General features: G+C 41.6%; 1 protein-coding gene across 2 annotated transcripts in view; it reads right to left on the bottom strand.

The window, feature by feature from the left end:
- tnrc18 (trinucleotide repeat containing 18) overlaps positions 1-19,376 on the bottom strand; it is a 63,995-nt gene that overhangs the window by 33,377 nt on the left and 11,242 nt on the right. For both annotated transcript variants that reach the window (XM_032587750.1, XM_032587749.1), the window contains exons 3-5: positions 8,236-8,376; positions 5,218-5,322; positions 3,366-5,036 (exon numbers count right to left, since the gene is read on the bottom strand). In XM_032587750.1, the coding sequence (XP_032443641.1) occupies positions 3,366-5,036; positions 5,218-5,322; positions 8,236-8,376 (1,917 nt within the window). The remainder of the gene's footprint in view (positions 1-3,365; positions 5,037-5,217; positions 5,323-8,235; positions 8,377-19,376) is intronic.

Below are 19,376 nucleotides of genomic sequence, written 5' to 3'. Positions count from 1 at the left end.
TGAAGAGAGAAAGACACGGTAAAGAAAGAAAGGAATTGCAAAAGAAGAAAAGTAATAAGAACAGAAGGAAGAAAAGAAGGAATTAAAAGTGTACTTAAAGGAGGATGGATGATGGAAGAACAAGTTTAGAGTCACTTTCTGTAATCAGGAGCAGCAGTGGGTCAGTGGATGAAGTTGTAGTATTAAAATACTAAAGCTGTCAATTTCACCTTCAATGTGTCGCCCCTGAGCAAGGCACTAACCCCAGGTGACCTGCCAACCTCCATATCGGTGGATAAATGATTACAGGTTTGTGACTCTAACCAGCAGTACGACTAGAACAGCATTCACAGTAGGAGTAAAGTCAGGAAAAAAAAAAACAGTTTTATTCCTGGAGAGAAATATTCAACATATTACTAAATCAAGTCCAAACTCTGATCATAAATCAGGACCTGATTGGTCCAGCGCTAATATATGTCAGAGTTTTCTTAATGTAGCGCTTGTGTTACCAAACAGACCACATTTGGAAACTGGAAATGTGTCAACAAAATCTCAAAAGTGTGACGTTCGTTGAAGTTGAGTGAATTACGCAGCATGATTTGGTTTTTAAGAGGCATTTTAAAAATGATACAAGCAACACCTGCTGCTGGCCTGATGACTGCATACATGACATGAGGGCATTTTGATGAGGCACCCTGATGTTTATGTATAGGGATTTAGCGACGCCTCGTCACATTTCCCAAGAGTCCAGATAGGGCCCGGCTGCAGGGATGTAGGAAACGCCAGGAATGTCGGCCGAGCCCCGGTGACCCATCTGTGATGTTAGATCCTGATATTCCCTTTATTAGTCGAACCTTTTTATTTATATTTCTCCATCTGCACAGCCATTGATTCTTTTTACTAGTCTTTTGCATCTACTGCTTGTTTAAATGTAAGAATCTACACAGCAAAAACACATCATATTACTTAATGAGACAAAACAAACTTACAAGTAACTTTTCAGCAAGAATTAGGAGGTTGTTTTAACTCAATAATTCATAAATATTGATAAAAATGTACTAGTGCCACTGGCAGATTATTTCAGTTATAACATGGGAAAATGTCTTGTTGTAATTAAAATAATCTGCCAGTGGGACTAGCACGTTTTGATCAATATTTATGAATCATCGACTTAAAACAAGCTCTTATGTTTAGCTAAAAAATTACTTTTTAAGTTATTTGTCTTATTTCAAATGCACTTAAGATATTTGCAATGGAAACTAGACTAAAACTAAACACTTTTTTGTGTTTTTGCAGTACAGAACTAGACTTCTTCCATCAGGAAAACATCATCAGATTATTGAACCAATATTATAATCACAAATATCTTGATATATACTTAATTTACTACTTAACATCAGAGCTGCACAAATTATCACATAACTCTCACTACGGTAAACAAAATAATAAAATAAAAGTAATATCACTATAGCTGAACATTGATTGGATGTCATATTTGCTAGGATATAATATCAGGCTCTATATCAACAGTACTATATGGATTGGTTTTGCTGGATGAATGAGTAGGCAGAGATGCTTACACACTGATGAAATCAATCATTTTATGGAGAATAAATTGTTTATAAATATTCTGCTGGAGCCAAAAATCTAAATTTTAACTTTTTTTTCCCACCAGAGAGCCTATGAAGTGTTCCTCAAGAGGAAGGAAGCCTAGGCATGACAATAAATACCAGCAAACATTTATAGTTACTGCTACACACACACTCAGAGTTACTTAAGATTGATCCATTGCTTAGCAACACAACCAGGGTCTTATTGTAATTCAGAACCTGCTTGTAGCTTTCCACTGCACACAGGAGTGACAAGTTTAACGCAGAGGGGGAAGAGTGGAGTAAGGGTAGCCAAAGAAAACAGCGGAGAAAGTGAAGGGGGCTTGAGGTGGGAAGAGGAGAGAGCACCTCTACAAAAACCTCTTTAGAAAGGAGGGAAGGGTGGAGACGCAACCCGAAAGAAAAGAGCTAAAGACAGAGAGGGAGGCGCTGAATAGCAGGAGGACAGAAGGAGCCCTGAGCGGAGGCTGAAACCAGGACAAAGACAAGACACCGAGCAGGAACCTTAGAGCTGAGTGAGTCCAAGAATAGCATGTTTTACAGCAGGAGGGCCGACAGGTTCACACAAACGGGTCAGGAGACGAGCAGAGAAATGAACTAGTGACCAGAACCGGGGCAATTTTCAGGTAGATCAGCTGATTTAGAAACGCCCAAAAACCTCTCCACACACAACCTGGTGCAATAAAAGGTAAATAAAGATTTAAGAAGCCGTTCAGATGGACTCTATAGCTAGTGGAGACATGTCTGGTGTTTATTTAGGCTGCGGGACAGCGAGAGAGAGCTGCACTTCTTGCTTCCTAAGGATAACAGGAAGACTGAATACATTACAGCTGAGGAGGCACAGATGTGATAATTTGGGCCAATATTGATATCTTAAGATCACATCCATGGCTTCACCATTGCTTCTCTGCTTCAGGTAAACTACCCACAATCCTTTGCATCACTTTCACATGACCAAATAAATACCACAAGACAATTCTTGTCCCTTTCCCCTCCAAAAACAAACAGCAACAAGCTGGAAACAAGCAACAGTTATTAATACTGGCCCAGTTTTATTTATTGGACTGATACCGATATGTAAAAAAAATTTACTAATATCGGCCAATATCGATATAAGTGTTGATATACCGTGCATCCCTTACTAAAGAAAAGTCTAGAAACTAAAGAGTAAAGCTTAAAATGTCCATGACATTATTTTGTTTTTGCCTTAAAATAGTAGAACCCTGTTTAACAACAACTGCTCCCGGACACACCTGGTGTGACGTCGCCCCTAGTCCTAATATAAAAGTCACTGATGATGAAACTGGAAGGAAACAAGAAATAATATTGAGTTCTGTTCTTATATTAAAGCTCTTAAAGAGAAAACAGAATCAGGTAAAATGTGTATGAACAGGAGAATCAAAGCAGATCACACGACTGTGATCGATTCATCTGTATCTGCAACAGGATTATTAATATTTTACAAAGGTTTACAACATAGGTCACAGTGCAAGACCTGAATGGCTAAAAAAATCAAATAGCTGCAGAGGAAACGTGACCTTTCTACAATAAGGAAATGAATCTTCCATTATTCTCCAAAAGTGAAGTGAGGAATCATCTCGACCTGGTTCAGGTAGTGATGCGGAGCACGATTCTGACAGAAACCACACAGGAGTGGAAAGCAGAGGCCAGCGAAGACTTCAATTTCACTCTAAGATTACTTTTTTGATCAGCCTGCAATAAATAAAGGAAGCAGCAGAGAGTTTAAACTAGTTCCAGCTGAATAAAAGGCGTTACCTTTGATAGCTGTTTGCAGCAGGGGTCTCTGTGTGTCGGAGCCTCCGCTGGTTTGCTTACTGGAGCTCCCGCTGTCTCTCTGCCGTGCCACAGCAACGGCGATCCCGACAGGAGGGTGTCGCACCTCGCCCTCCCCCTCTCTGCTGAAGGAGCGGGCGCTGTCCGGCCGCTCCTGTTCCCTCTTCAGCTGAGGAGGGACCCTCAGCGCTCGTTCCTTGTCCCGCTCCCTTTCTTTTTCCCTCTCGGCACCCGTCACGATGTTCCCCAGACCGCCGAAAGGCCCCCTCCCGTCGATGATGTGCCTGGAAGACGTGGGCCCCTCGGCGGCAAAGTTCCCGCTGTATTTAATCAAACTCTGCATGGCCGAAACCTCCGCCGAGTCCGGGTGTTCTCCGCCGGCAGACGCTGCAGGCCGAAAAAGCCCCGACTGGTCCAGGTAGCGCCTCTGGCTGCCATCCTCAGCCGCGCGCCCATGTCCGTGCGTTTGTGGCGAGTGACTGTGGGAGGACTGCGAGCTGCTGGGTCGATGCGACGAGTGAGGGGAACCGGACTTCTGCGTCGGCTGGCTGTGGGGAGCGGAGAGATTGTGACCGTGCTGGGCCGCCAAAGCGGCCATATGATTGGTGGCATAGTGGGCCGACGGGGTCATGGCGTTCCACTTAGACTCTGACCCGATGCCGACTCTGAGCGAGTGTTTGGATAGGTCCCTGGTTTCTGGACTGAAGCGGGATCGGCCTGAGAAAGATGCGTCCTGGCTTCGTTTACTGAGAGAACCGTTGGAGCAAATGACGGAACCTTCCTCTCTTTGATTGTTCGTTTCGCTTGACTGGGAGAGCCGAGGATGCTCCATGAGGCTTTTCTCATGAAACCTGTAGCTCTCCCTGTCTCTGTCCCTGTCTCTATCTCTGTCTCGTTCAAGCTCTCTGTCTCTGTGTTTGTTGTCCCGGGCCTGTGAGGCGATCTGGATGGGCCCTACCCGCTCGTCGTAAACCTCCACAGAAGGCACATACGTAGGCGCGCTGACTCGCTGCTCTCTGGGTGTGAGGAGGTGGGGAAGACCGGCGCCGGGCTGCTGTAACGGAGGGGGGAGGACGTAGGAGGCGTGCAGGGTCCCGGCCGCCGTGGCCACAGACTCGTTCCTCCGCTGCCGCTCGGAAAGAGAGGTGGAGTTGTTGGAGTTGGAGTTCTGGCAGTGGTGGGGTCGAGAAGCGCCCTCCTCTTCCCGACCCCTTCGGTCTTTCTCAGAACCGAGGAACCGACCCTCACTGAGAGGGAAGCAGGGTTGTGGAGGTGACAGTCTGGATCGGGTTTCCACCGCCAAAGGGTGGGAGGAGTGTAACTTTTGCTGGTGAGGATGGAAGGACCAACCGTCCCTCTCCCTGTCTCTATCCGTCTCATGGTCCTTTTCTCGGTCCCGATCTCTGCTCGCCTTGCGGTCGTCCTCGCCTCGCGTCTCCTGCGTCAGATCCACCACGCTGTGCGGCCGTGACTCTTCGCGCAGCCGCTCCCTCTCCCTCTCCTTGTCCCGCTCTCTCTCTGTCCGATACGTCCTGTCCCTGACCCCGTCCCGGGACGTCCTCTGGGGAGGCGTGGAGCTGGAAGGGGTGGCCAAGGACGCAGATGGAGGGTGCAGAGGTGATTGGCTCAGTGAGGACGTCAGGAAGTATCCATCTGAACAAAAACAAACCCAAAGTTTTGTTTGCACTGGTTATTTCAGAGATCGAGCACTGCAGAAAAAACGCCATCAGAGGTAATCACATCATGAAGACGCCATCAGAGGTAATCACATCATGAAGACAAACAATTTTGGGCGTGATTGTTTCCATGATTGTGGCTGTAAGGGGTTACTGACCTTTGTGAGGATCATAGAGAGGATGTTGGGAGAGCGAGGACATCTCCAGGCGGCCCAGGGACAAGTAGGGACTGGAGTAAAGGCTGTTTGGGAGGGGAGGGTAGCCTGGCGGGGACAAAAAGAGAAACATCACCACTAACTGCTTCAAAATGTAATTATTTAGGCTTTTCTCAAGTAAAAAAAGAGTCAAGATGTTAAATTTGGTGCAGGCTCACTTTTAAATTACTTCAAGTGTTAAAGTGTGGGAGTTGTGTTTTACTGTTAGAAACCGGAGAGGATTCTACCAATTGGCTTTAAAATGTTCTTATATCTTCTCCCCTTTAAACTAATAATCTCAAACCTTAAATCTTTAGCAAGGCATAGGACAGGACGGCTTCAGTCAGTCGGATGTTATTAGCCATATTTATCAATCTCATCCTGATATCTATTAGAAGTTGTGTGAAAATTCAGAACATTCGGAAGTGTCAAACTTTACGCCGATGATCTATTACTATTTGTTTCCAACCTCCAAGAGAAATCAAGCTCAGTAGAAAGTGTCTTTTTAGAACTGTAGTGTTTGGGGTGTAGTTTTTTTATTGTTAAAATAATAATAATAATAATAAAAAGATTTAAATGAAAATATTTTGAGGAAAAAGCAAAACACATCTATAATGGTGCAAAGCCCAGTCTCCTGGATTATTATACAAAATAAAACATGTCTCAGACTGGAGAAAAATTAGGAATTCGGACATGACAGAGATATTAAATGAATTTTCCAAATAATCTGATTTAATATTCTTAAAAAAAGAAATTATTCCAGCTGATGGCATAGTCATCTGGTCCTGGGTCACTTCAGGTTGTCGAGCCAAAGTCTGCCCAGTGGGCAGCTGCTGCTCTCAGAGACTAGATCTTAATTTAGATCCCCGCCTTGGAAACTTCTAAACCCTCCCCCACGGTATCTATATAAAAAAAAAACAATGAGTAACAATACCAAGGGAAGGAACTAATAAAAGATCAAAGTTTAATGTTAAAAATGGATCAGCGAAATAACAGCGAGAATGCTTTCTTAACGAGACACAAACGTTAACGGAAAATAGACACAAGGGTGTGGCGTTCTCCATTTGAAAATTGTTAATACTCTCGCACAAAGCACTGGAAATAAAAAAAACTAAACAAACCTGTCCGCCTACATGGGAAACTCAATGTACAAGAGCGGTGGGATTGTTATGGGATAGAAGAAAGGAGCTGCAAAGCGGGCACTCGAAAAAGGCACGGTGGTTTAAGAGTGGAGCTATGCAGGAGGAGTTTCTCGTAAAGTTTCCCTTAACCGCAGATAACAGCTGCACACGAAGACTTACAGCCCTGGCGTAGCATCCCTGGCTGGAAATGTCTGCAGCTTTTGAAAACATTAGCTGCTCTTACAGTCAGACATCGGGTATTAGAAATCTCTCTCAGCCTGAGACGGATGTCTTTCATATCAAAGATATATCAAAAATATCAAGAGAGTTATGTGGCTTTTGTAGCCTTTGGGCAGAACTGAGTTCCTTTAGCTTCAAATAGCAACGCATCAATTAAAGCTAAACTTAGATCAAGTGTCCAAGTCCAGTCATTCATGCGATATCTCCTCCTCCTTTGTCAGAATATAAAGTCAAACAGCCTCTCGGTTGCAGTGTTCACCATCCTGTGAACATTCACAAATTTTAACCACAAACTTCAACGTATTTTATTGGGATCTGAACACAAAGTAGCCGTTATTTAAGAGCAGGAAAAAGAGCACTGCTACGTCCATCATCTGAAAACGGGAAGAGCGTGGGACAGTGGCAAACCTTCTAAGACATGGCCGCCCAACGAAAGAAGAGTTTTAAAACCAAATCTGGTTTGGAGAATCAAATCTGGAACAAACTTCAAGATACCGAAACGCTGAGTTTCCTTTAAGAGTTGCATTCGATCAGCAGTACGTGGAACATGGATCAACTTATTTGATGTATATTTGCTTGGTGATTTTGAAGATGGGATTTGGCGAAATGTGACGTTTAATGCTTGTTTCATCATTGGTTATTGTATCATGACAGAAGGTTTTTGCACTGTAACAGAAACAAACTATGTTTTTTAAATGTAGTTATAAAATATCCTGGCATGGTACCAATTCATTTATGTATCTCAAACCTTGATCTGTGATTGTTTGGTTTTATCGTAAAAGGTGTAGCAGGGCAGGAGATTAAAAAACCCCATAAAAATATAAGCTTCCTTTATGGAGGTCAGAGTTATTACTGTTACTGCAGGAAGCTTAAGGTCGACCAGTGAGTTACAATCACAGATGTAATCACTAGCTTGTTCCTTACCCTTGGCAAGTCCTTGGATTAGAGAAAGTAGCTAAAAAAAAAGTCTATAAAAAAAAACCTAATCACACAGCTTGCAATCTGAATCGCTGAACGGGTTTTTGTGCCTCTAAGGTGATGCAATCAGTTTTAAAGGAAATCTTAACTGGAATCCGTTTGTCCTTTTTTCTCTACGCCGCCAGCATGCGGTGTCAGATGCCTTTCCTCCTATCTGACCTTCTACCCAGATGCGACGCGATAAGGAGTCACAAAAAAGGCACAAGGGAACGAAGAGAGACGCAAGATTTAATCACTCGCCGAGCAGTCCTGAACAAAGACACTCGGAAAGAAAGAGAGCACCGAGAAAGATGTCACTGAAAAGTGGGGCAGCAGTGCTGGAGAGAGGCGGACTGAGACGCGCCGAGCAGGACGAAGGAGAAAAAGATAGATTACAGTAACAGAGGTTGGGCGAAAGAAAGGGAAGGACTGGTTGAGGACAGAGGGAGAGAGACGCATTTAGGACGGAGCTGAGAGTGGAGCCGCCGGCCGTGACACAGAAATGGAACGGGACCCTGCTGGTGGGAGCAGAAGCAGAAGAAGAACGGGCCTTCTGGGGATTGAGCTCCAGCAAAAAAAAGTCCTGAAACCGTGGCAACGCTGGTGTCTTTGAATTATGGGCAGACAGCGGACAGAAAAGCAGGAGTTTCGTCGGGTTATTTACCTTCGTGAGCGTGCGACGCCCAGAGCTGTGCCATCTGCAGACTGCTGGGATTGGCCGACCTGTAGGCGGGGTCAGAGGTCAACGAGGACGGGCCTGGGTAACCTGACAGAAAGGGGCTGGGGCCTGTCGGGAAGGCCTCACCTGCGAGAAAGCACAGAGACTCTCAGTCACCCAGAAAAGCCACCAGAACCAAAGTTTAAAAAAACAAAAAAACACACAACATGAATGGATTTTTACTCTTGTGCTTTTACGTCCGGGTTTAGGAAGCTCAATCAATACGCGCCGATGTTTCTATGCTGTAATCACATTATTACAGAACCGCCATCCGCTCCATCTCAACAACACAGACCACAGACAGGCTGGCTGAACACGACGGGGACGGTTCACGTAGCTGCAGGCTGAAAACCACAACAGGAGCGGAGGCGAGCGGGGGAATCTCTCTCCCAGGGACCGGCTGATTTACACCATCAAATAAAGATGCCGCACGGCGACAGCTAGCATGGACTTGGATTTTTATCACAATATTTCACGGCACTATTACGATAACGCTAAAAATGACAATGTAAAACTATTTGTTACTTCTTGTTTAGGCAACAGGCTAATTCATAGCGGCACAAACACAAATATTGCTCTGGAAAAATATTCTCATTTGAAATGTGACTCAAACCGCGCATAGTAACTACATTTAATCAAACTTGTTTTTATTTATTGAAGCTCTCATGGAACAATAGTAAAAAAAATAGTAATTTCTGATACCGCCATCTGTTTTTTTAAACATTACTCGAATTAAACATGAATTGAAATTAATCGAGGAAACGAGAAATAAAAATTCTTGGCAACATTTCATTTGAAGGGGTGTGCATAAGACTGACATGGCACTGTCATAAACATAAACAGAGACTTTGCATTACAAGTGTCATTATTTACTCAATAACACTTCATAATAAAATTAATTATGAAGTCTCTGTAAGCAAAACTGTCTTTCAAAAAAGGGGATAGTTGAGATCAAAGCACCAGACTTGAAGACCAGTTCTGGTAGAGAGACAGAAAAGAGGAAAAACCGATAAACCAAGAAACTGAAAGTCACTGAGTTTCTTGTCATTTATTATACGATTAATTGATTTATTGTTTATTGTAGGCGTATGTATGTCATGGGAATTTTAGAGAAACACCCCAAAGTAGCACATATTTGTAAACCACGTGATTAAAACCGGAAACATCAGAAGGAGGGTAATCTGATGAGATGAGACCAAAACGGAACGTTCTGGCCTACATGCAAAACGGTACGAGTGTGAAACGTCTCTACTGTGAAGCACAGTGGTGGCAGCATCATGCCAGCTGGATGCTTTTCTTCTTCATGGAAAGATGGATGGAAATCACTCAGAGATTGGGCTGAACAATAAATCAGTAATAATGTACATAGCTATAGATACATGATCATTATCGTACGACGGCGTATTAGGACCACTGTAGAAAGGAGAAGTACATTTCCGCCAAAAAGGTTTTGAGATGTCTAAAATTTTTGAGAATTTCAAAGTCAAGAGTTTTTGATTTTTTCAAATTGAGAAATTTCCTTGCTTTCTAGATGGAAATTGTCTCAGATTTCATGGCGGGAGATTTATTCCTCCTCTTCTTTTTCCGTCTATAATGGCAAGAATAAGCCGCCATATTTTCAACAGACACCATGTTCGATAGCGTTCAATAAATTCACTGAACTCCGATCCAGAACCGCACAGCATTCTGGGACATGTAGGCAGAGGAAAGACCACATCGCCCGGTCCTAATCAGAGACGGCTGGAGCTGCAGCGGCCATTAAAGGCTCTAGAAATCACGTGCGGTCTGATCAAAGCAAGGCGAGCCATCAAAGCCAGTTCCTCCACCGAGTCCTCGTAAAACAATCCCATATCTGAACATGATACAGCTATCGATTGTTTTTATTTGACTCTGCCCTTTCTGTGTTTGCAATCTCACCAAGAACACGCGCGCACACCCACACCCACACACACACCCTCTGAATCATTACTGCCTGCTTTGGTCCTCTGAGGAGTTTCATGGTTCAGCCAACCCCCACCATCACCACCAGCATGACCATCATCCTCCTCGTCCTCGCCCATTACTGCACCGCCATTACTCTGATAAACCTAACCATGTGTGTAGGGGGTGGCAGGGAAAGGGACCGAATGTGTGTGTGTGTGTTTCTGTATGACTCCGGTGGGAATCTCAGAGACATGCCGAGTTCCCCCTGCATCTAAATCAGTACATTAAAGGTGCAGTCTGTCAGCGCCTGTGCACTCTCTCACACACACACTCCGCATTTCAAATCAATACCAAATGCAGCTTTCCAATTAATCACTGAGCTGTGTATATATATATATATATATATACTGTATATATGCACTCAGCCTTTATTCTCTGCTCTGAACACACTGCGTAGGTGGAACCTTCCACACCCGGGCTTATTACATAGAGATTTATTAAGGTCTCACCGTGTTTGCATGGATGTGTGTGTGTCTGTGGGCGTGGGTTTGTGCTCCATGTGTTTAAGGGCAACATTGTGTTTTGTGGTTGCAGTGGCTTGGTGAATGATCCCACATGTGCAAACAGCGCGCTCTCTCTCTCTGTGTGTGTGTGTGTGGATTGGTGGCCCTTCGAGTCCAGTTATGTGAATGTACAGGGCCGGATTTACAAGGATGCGGGCCCCTGGGCTGGAGCGAGTTTTGTCCTCTAAAGAAAAATTATTTTACTAATGAAAATGACATGACATTAAGGCCTGAAAGTTGTTTTATTTTCTACCAGATTTCCTTGCTTTCTTTTCTAAAGAAGAATTTACAGATGACAGAAAATATTGTCAAAAAGTGAGTTGTACAATGGAGTATTGGAGCCAGACTAAAATTTATTTTTAATTGTTTAATTACAAGAATGTAGCAACAATATTAGCAGATTAAAGACTCGATTTTACCAGAGGAACAACTTAATGGAATAAGGAATAAAGATTTCTAGACTTTTCAAGATCAGATGTGAGCAGCTTATTCTTTGATTCTTGGAAATAGAGTCGGTCGTTTGATCGATTGTTTCAAAGTCCTGCTACTAATTACTCATTTTAATTTTTATTGTACATTTTGGAGTCCTCATGGAATTACTATCCCATTCTCCTAATACTACAACTTTATTCTGGTAATATTCAAATGTTATTTTCATGTCATTTCAACTTTGTTGTACGATTGTATATGAAGAAGTCTAAATATTCTTAATATTAAGACTTTATTCTCAATTTAAACATAACATTTTATTCTCATAAAACATAGCCAGGCCCCAATATTAAATTGACCTTTAAAATTAAAATATACAGAAGCTGTAAACTTGACCAACGAGATGGCGGCCTTACGCAGACTGACACTGGCGAAAAAACAATCCAATTTAAAAGAAAATAAATGTTCAAAAACAAAAACTTTTTATTAATTGATAAAACCAATTTATCGCCCAGTCTTAAGTCTTATACAAAAACAGGTATGACTTGATGTGTGGCAGGTTTAATACTTCATGTCCAACAGCTCCATGTTGTTTCCAAAAGAAATCGACTATTTCTTAATTATTTTTCAACTGCCTGAATATTGTTTGCCTTCATAGAAATCCCCAGAATATGATTACAACTCATTTGAGTGATATATAAAGCACAATTCTTGCAGAACACACATTTATTAAAAGAAAAGAATAAAAAAAGAGAAAAAAAATGGACACCCCCCGCAAAAATAATAATAATCGGCGCCCTGGGCTGCCGCCTGGTCCGGTGAATATACCCCCAAAAAATCTGACTGAATTCAACAACACAACAGATCCATTCAGAGACTCAAGCGGCTCATAAATTTGACAATCAGGTCACCAGCAGCAGCTGAGGTTGAATTTAACCGAACAGTCAGCGCCCGGCGATGTTATCAGCCCACTGTTCTCTCTGTGGAGCTAATTTCGTTTAAGGTCATTTCAATCTAAAGCCGGGAAAGCAGGTTCTGCCGGAAACATCAAGAGCTGCAACAAAGAGGTGAGTACAAGACATTGGTGTTCTGAATGCCAGCGTGACTCGTCGTTCATCACTCAGGCCGGCTCACGACGTGGTGGCAGCACAATTAGGAAATTGAGTTATGTAAATATGCCAAGAATTATTAAAGTCATAAATCTATGCTTTGTAGAGGAATTTACCAGTCAACACATAATCAGTGCCTTGCAAGATTAGCCACACTCCATTTAATAATACAGATCTGATTTGTTCCTTTTTTTTTTTTTTTTTGGGTTGAAGCATTGCCTTTTTTTTCTTTCTTTTTTTTTTTTTAACAACTTGGAGTTATTTGACATCCCCAAACTCTGACACTTGAACTCTGACCCCAAATCCCAGAGGAGTTGAAAAGCAAACTTCATGAACGCAGAGCAGAACCAAAGGTTTTCTAACCATTCAGCCAGATAGAAAACTAAAGAGGAGCAGCAAAAACAAATGAGGTGGATTAGCAGTGCTTGTGAACAAATGAAGGTGTTGTTGCTGTGAAATATTGCCTCTGCTGCCTGGAAATTGCGCTGTTAGCATGTCATGGCAGTCATCAGGCAACTTCAGATTCATTGCAGGGCTGACAACAGCGTCAACATCCACGACGACTCTTTGAAAATACTTGGATGATATAAAATATGACATTTAATTTTTGCTTTGGCAGAAATTAAGAATTTTTGAGTTTCATCCACACACTGCAACCAGAAATTAAGTTGATTTATTTTTATTATTTTTGATAGAACAACACAAATGTGTGCATAATTCAGGGTTCACACACCTTTTTATTTTAAAATAAATACTTCAACAGATTTTCTAGGTACAAGTAAAGTATCTAGTTGTGTTTAATCATCCGTGAGTTTCTGTGAAATAAAGTACCAAGATGAAGCTAAGATCTGAACAAGCACTGCAGGCAGGGGGCACCAGGTAATTTTTCTGCAAGATGCATCAGCTCTTCTTACGAAGCGGACACTAAGATTAGTCAGGCCTGGATTATATAATCCTAAAGTAAACAGAGATTCTTTAGAGGGAGTTTTATCTGCCTTTATTCTGTTTGTAGACGTTCCAACATGAAGAGGAGCTTTACTGTACCGACTAAATCAGACCCGGTTTCAAACTCTGAACTACGAAAAGAGGCGAAACGAGCCTTTTAAGTTTTATAATGAGCGTTTATCTGCGAGTTCTTTCTCTCAGTAACTCAAACCAAACAGATCTATAAGGAAAAAAAATCAGGATCCGATTTGACTGATTTGAGGAATAATAGAATATTAAATTAAATGCTGTTTAGAGAGCAATTCTTTTTCTTTAACATATTTTAGACGACACAATTTATTCACTGTCGTGGAAAAAAAAAACTATTTCCAAGCACTGTTCAGGTGAAATCACTCAATCAGGTTTATTCATGTGTTGTGCACAACACAGAGAGCTTGTAGGACAATCAATGATGAAGCAGGCCTGGATGCAAAGCTCTCCCAGGCAGCGACTACACGTCGGTTTTATACAAGGATAAGGAATGAAAAACAAAGGGCGAGACGTTCTGGTTCTGATGCAGCTGTGGAAAACAAACTTCCAACCTCGTACATGTAACCCAAATAGTTCTTTTGGTGAGAGTTGACAAACACTTCATATGACACAGCTAGCAGATGTGACCTTATTGTCATCTTTTCCATCACATTCACATAGGATGATTTTTTTTTTTACACAGCTATCTCTTGGAAACTGATTTTTTTTTAATTCCAAACTTTTCCATTTTTTGACATTGTGAAGGAACGCCAATATCTTTCAGAGTTTCCTCCAGTGTATTATAAGCCTGGCGGGCCACCAGGCTTTACTTGTGCCCCCACCAGGTTAAGCTCTGGTGGGGTCTTTTTAAAATGTTTTAATTTTTAATACTTTATAGTTGGTGTTCAGCTATTAATCTTCCAATAACACATAATTATCAAGTGATATTTTCAGATTTTCTGCCAACTTTAAACATTTTTTAACTCAAAAACACGACGGGCCGCTGGATGAATGACCGCCGTAGCACCCAAACACCGGGCTTAACAAGTTTTCTGGGGAAAGCCTTGTCTTTATTTTCTAATAATAATAAAAAAAAGATCAGCGAGCTTCCTCGAATATACTTAAGGAAAGAATAAAATATTGCAAGCTTATCGTCTTCCTTTCATAAAAAGCTGGTTTATTTGCAGAATGCAGGTACTGAAGCCTATAAGTCGCTCAGTATTTCATTGAAGGGTGTCAGAAGAAAAAGGGGCCATATACTGTATATATATACTGTATATATATACTGTATATATAAATGTTCACATAACATCCCAATCAAGTACATTAAGTTCTGTGTTAGTAATACAAGAAAGGGCGGCTCTCCTTCCACATGGGGCAGGTATCGCGTGAAATTGATGTTATTCCGTCTAATTATTCTCACTTTCTAATTGCTACCTGGTATGTTTAGGGAGTTGTACTCATAAACATCCCTCCGAGGAAGCTGAACAGAATTCATTTACAACCTCCACATGTTAAAAGTTGTATTAATGTCAGCAGCTTTCTCTGCAACAAAACACGTTGGAGGAGCAGATGCCTCACTAGAGCGTGGATCAATCTCAGCTACCTGGAGGCTGTGTTTTCCTCCCATATGAGCGCAGCATGCAGGCACATACACAACTTCCTACAGGAAAACATAAAAAATATATATATATTTATACATTTTCCCTTCCTGAATGGTGTAAGGGAGGGGAAAGGTGGAAAGGGGCGGAACGAGGCAAACATTTACCCTCCTTCTTCCAGGAACAACATCCAAATGTAAGCTGAGAGGGAAATGTTTTGGAATGACTCTTTCATTTCTCTCCTCTCTCCCTTTTCCTTCCTTCCCCTCCCACTGCCTCGCCACACACACTCACACTGCATTTGGCTCGCGGTTCAAACGACAGCTAGTTTACCACACTGGAGCGAGTTGCCAAGAGATGCGCTCTCTGACTCCAGAGTTCATTTTCAGATCCTCGTCGAAAGCAAATAAGAAAGAAACAAAGAAAGAAAATGTCAGCATCAGAGGAAAGGATGGAAGTCGATTCTGATTGAGACGGATAAGAAGCGCTAGCTAGCACGCCCACATGGAAGGAAAATGTAAAAATCCAGAAAAAACCCAAAGAGAGATCCTCGATCAGCAAATCAATACGAGATGTACCGAAACGCGATCCAAAAAAGAAACGACAACGCTGGGAAACGTCCAGAAGCAAACAAAATGTGAGAGAGAAATCTCTGGGATAAAAGTCTACCACACACACACACACACACACCACAAACACCTACACAGACTCTGTGAACCCATCTGTTATCCATCAGTGGTATTTGGAGCGGGTTTAGCTGAGAGGGGATCTCTATTGATCTCTGGGTTTTATTCCCGGCAAACAACCGTAAAAAGTCTACTTTTAAAAGTATCCATCTCTGGTGCAACTAACCAGGAAACCGATAGCCGTTCATCACGACTGAGAAACACGCCGCCTGGGACACACTGGGTAAACTGGTAGGACTTTTTTTCCCCCCTTTTGTGTTCTGAGATTCGTCCAAAAATCTGTTTTCGTTCCTGTGGTTAGAAGTTCGGGATAAAGGCTAATTATTTCAGATATTTCCTCTTAAAACAAAACGGCAAGATGAAGCTTCCCCTCCTTTCGTCGTGCTGCAACCGCAAACGTCACAGGATTGAGTTGGAGTTTTTAATGAAGTAGGCCTACAAATAATGCCAGTGTATATAGTTTCAAACTGGAGGAAAACTGTTTTAGTAGCACAGGATCGGGAAAAATGTAGCGTTAGCACTCCTGAGTCAGAAAGTTTGCAGAAGCATCTTTTTTTTCTTTTTCTTGATGTTACGTCTGGAAGTTTTATGACTCACGTCTCGACCGGCCTCGCACACCCAGACACTCTTTATTCTCTCAGAAATGTCTCGGGCTCAGGCAGACCGACGGGAAAGGTTTGGTGCACGCCAGTTTGAGTCTCCCCACGGTTCGGTTTCTGCAAATTCACCCATCTGGGGACCTTTTCTGAGGAACGCGACTCCAAATTATTCACGGAAAACCGGCATAGTTGCAGATTTTTTTGTAGCGAGTAAGTCAAACATTTGAAAGAAGGTGCAGCTTGGGAAGCTGGAATATAGGAACAATGATACTTTACACTTTGGCGTTTGCAAAGCAGCCAATCCAGGAGAGCCATTTATCTTCCTTGGCATTGATTGGTTGCAAAAGAGGAGCTAAAGACGATTGTAGTTTCCATTGTGTGTATTGATGCATATTAATTCAGTAGTTATGTGTTTTTAGAGGAAGTTTCACGTATTCAAGGATTTCAGCTATTTGTAGTTTTTGTGGTCCCAAACCTCCATGAATACCAGGGATATTGTCAAACTGCAACTGTCATCATTAAATTGCAACAGCAAAAGATTATTTTGATGCAAAGTTTGATATAATGTAGAGCTGCTTATTAAATCGATTTTAGCAATTAATCAAATTTCTTGTTCTTAAAAATTACATTTTTAGGAACATGTGGATTTTTTAAAATTTGTTTTCCACCAATGAACTCTGAGTTTCTACAGTTCAGAGTGATGTCATCACGTCCAAAGCCAACCGTCCTGTTTGACATGCGGGTTTCACAGCTTCTTTGTGTTTGGACTTTGAATTCAGGTCGAATCTCAAAATAGACTGTTGAAATAAGTCAGTTTTTGAAAATATTTTCTGTTATTTGTAATTTCTGTTCGAGAAAATAAAAGAAGGAAAAAATGTATGAAACCAGAAATCAAATTAAACCAAATATATACACTTTTAAGCCGTATCGCCCAGACCTACAAGGAATTTTTATTTTAATACATTCTGACTCTGTATATAAGAAATAGAGACGCACGATCTATTATTAATATCTGTATTCTTACCGATATTGAAAAAATTCTATGCTTTGTGCTTTGAGAGACGTCATAATTTATTATACACTATATCTGGAATTCCTAATTGCAGTTTCTGAACTATTTGAAAGAAAGTTTGTTGCAGTTTATTTGTACATTTGACCAAGACAGTCAACCTGTTGTTTATATCAGTTTTGTTATTATTTATTTTACATTAGCTGTTCTACTCCTAACTGCACAGAACAAATTAAAGTTATTGTTTTTACATGCTTGACTAAGCTGGTCAAACTATTAGTGTATTTAAGTGAGCTGTACTGGTGCAGAGTTATCAAATTAATGTGTAATTCATTACATTTATGTCTGTTTAAAAAAAGAAGAAACGTTGTTAGTCATTTCAGTAATATTTTTCTATATCAGATTTGTATCAGCCGATACTAAACTTCGGATATCGGTATCGGAAGTGAAAAAAGTGGATCGGTATATTCCTAGTTTTATTTTTAAGCCGTATCGTCCAAACCTAGAAGGATATTTCGTTTCAATACATTCCGACTCGATATGCGAGGAATAGATTCAGCTGCCCCAGATATACTTTTAGTGGTTGAGATACCACTTCATGAGTCGTGACCAAGACCAAAACCTGGAGCAGCGGTGAGACAAAGTCCAAGCCAAAACCAATGAGTCACCGTTTAACACCACTGACCTACAACAAAGGTCAAGACCAACCAGATCATCCAGTTAGGCTCACTGTTACAACATTTCGACGCTCATCTAGAGGAGACCAAGACAACTCTGAAGCCTGCATACCTGAGCTGCAGGCTAACTCACTCAGGCAAACATCCACACTGGGAACGGTTTCCTCTCTTCTCGTTTTCTGTCCCCTCTCCTCATGGGGACGCAGCTGCCGACGTTCAAATGATTCAATAATTAAATCGGATGCATTTAAATGCAGCCGGAACCCGCATCAAGCTTGAAACCGCAACGCTGTTGTGTCATGGAAATGAGAAAAAGGGGAAGAAAAGAAAAAGAATCACCGTTGATGTAATTAGTCGCAATTTTAATCAAGAGTGTAGTAGCATGTGTTCTTGATATTGGGCAGAGAAAAAGAGCGACTAAGCTGGGATTCAAGAGTTATGAAATCTATTGCTTCTGAATGTTTTTTGTTATAAAATATAAATGTTACTTGGTTCAACTGCAACATCTGTGGCAACTCACAGCACAGCCCAGGAGGATTTATCCACAGCGAAAGGCCAAAAGCCTGTGGAAACGGAACAAATCCTTCTGGATGGAAGAGGTGAAAATGGGGCATTTCACGAGATTTAAAGAGATGAAGTGAAAACAGGGAGTCAGAGCAGCATAAATACTAAAAGAATGGACTTTCTGCTGCCGCTGCTCTCTGGAAAACACATTTCATAACTGCCTCCACCCTTTCCCTCTGACTCATTTCAGAGCTTCATATGTTCAAAACATAAACATTATTGTGTTAACACACACAAGGCATTCATTTGCATTTCCCAAGTGTCCATGGTGTTGTTGTGTGATAAAAATAGCATTTCCAGGAATTATGCCACCCCACACTTTACCTACCAAATACTAGCTGTTTTGTGTTGCAACATAAAGTTCAAACGAAACGTAGATTACAAAAGGAGTGCTGTATGTGTGAAAGCACGAAGGAGAAGCCAGATACGAGTGGAAGGTTTACGAAAGCGTGCAGCAGTACAGGAGGAAAGAGGAAGATATTTTGGGATATTTTGTTGAACATATTCACAGACCAAGAAGGATTTTCATATTAAATATAAAATGTAGATTTTTTTTTGTGCAGTTTTGGCATAATTACTTCTCTGAGTACGTTGGTCTTTCAGCAAATGGCCATTTTTTGAGCCTGCATACTCCAGGTAACGATTAATCGATTACTAAGTTAGTTGACAGCTATTTCAATAATCAACTAATCGCGATTAACTGTTTCAGCCCTATTTTATTTTAGCAATAAAACATGTTTACATTTTACAGGACCACAGGCGCAGATACTCTGCAGCGTTTCAAGCTCTCTTCTGAAAATAATCAATTACAAGAAGGCGTTTTTCCAGAAGTCTGAGTTTGCTATGAATAGGAAATGGAGAAAAAGCATGGGTGTTACTAATAACATTATCACTGGCTCAGTGAGGCACGAGTGTGTGACAGCGGTGCAGCACAACCGGGGAAATGGGACTGAACCGCCCAAAATCCAGCCGG

The sequence above is a fragment of the Xiphophorus hellerii genome, chromosome 16 (assembly GCF_003331165.1).
Source record: "Xiphophorus hellerii strain 12219 chromosome 16, Xiphophorus_hellerii-4.1, whole genome shotgun sequence".
Classification (NCBI taxonomy): Eukaryota; Metazoa; Chordata; class Actinopteri; order Cyprinodontiformes; family Poeciliidae; genus Xiphophorus; species Xiphophorus hellerii.
The sequence above is the reverse complement of the archived record's forward strand: the minus strand, read 5'-3'. Positions and strand labels throughout refer to the sequence as shown.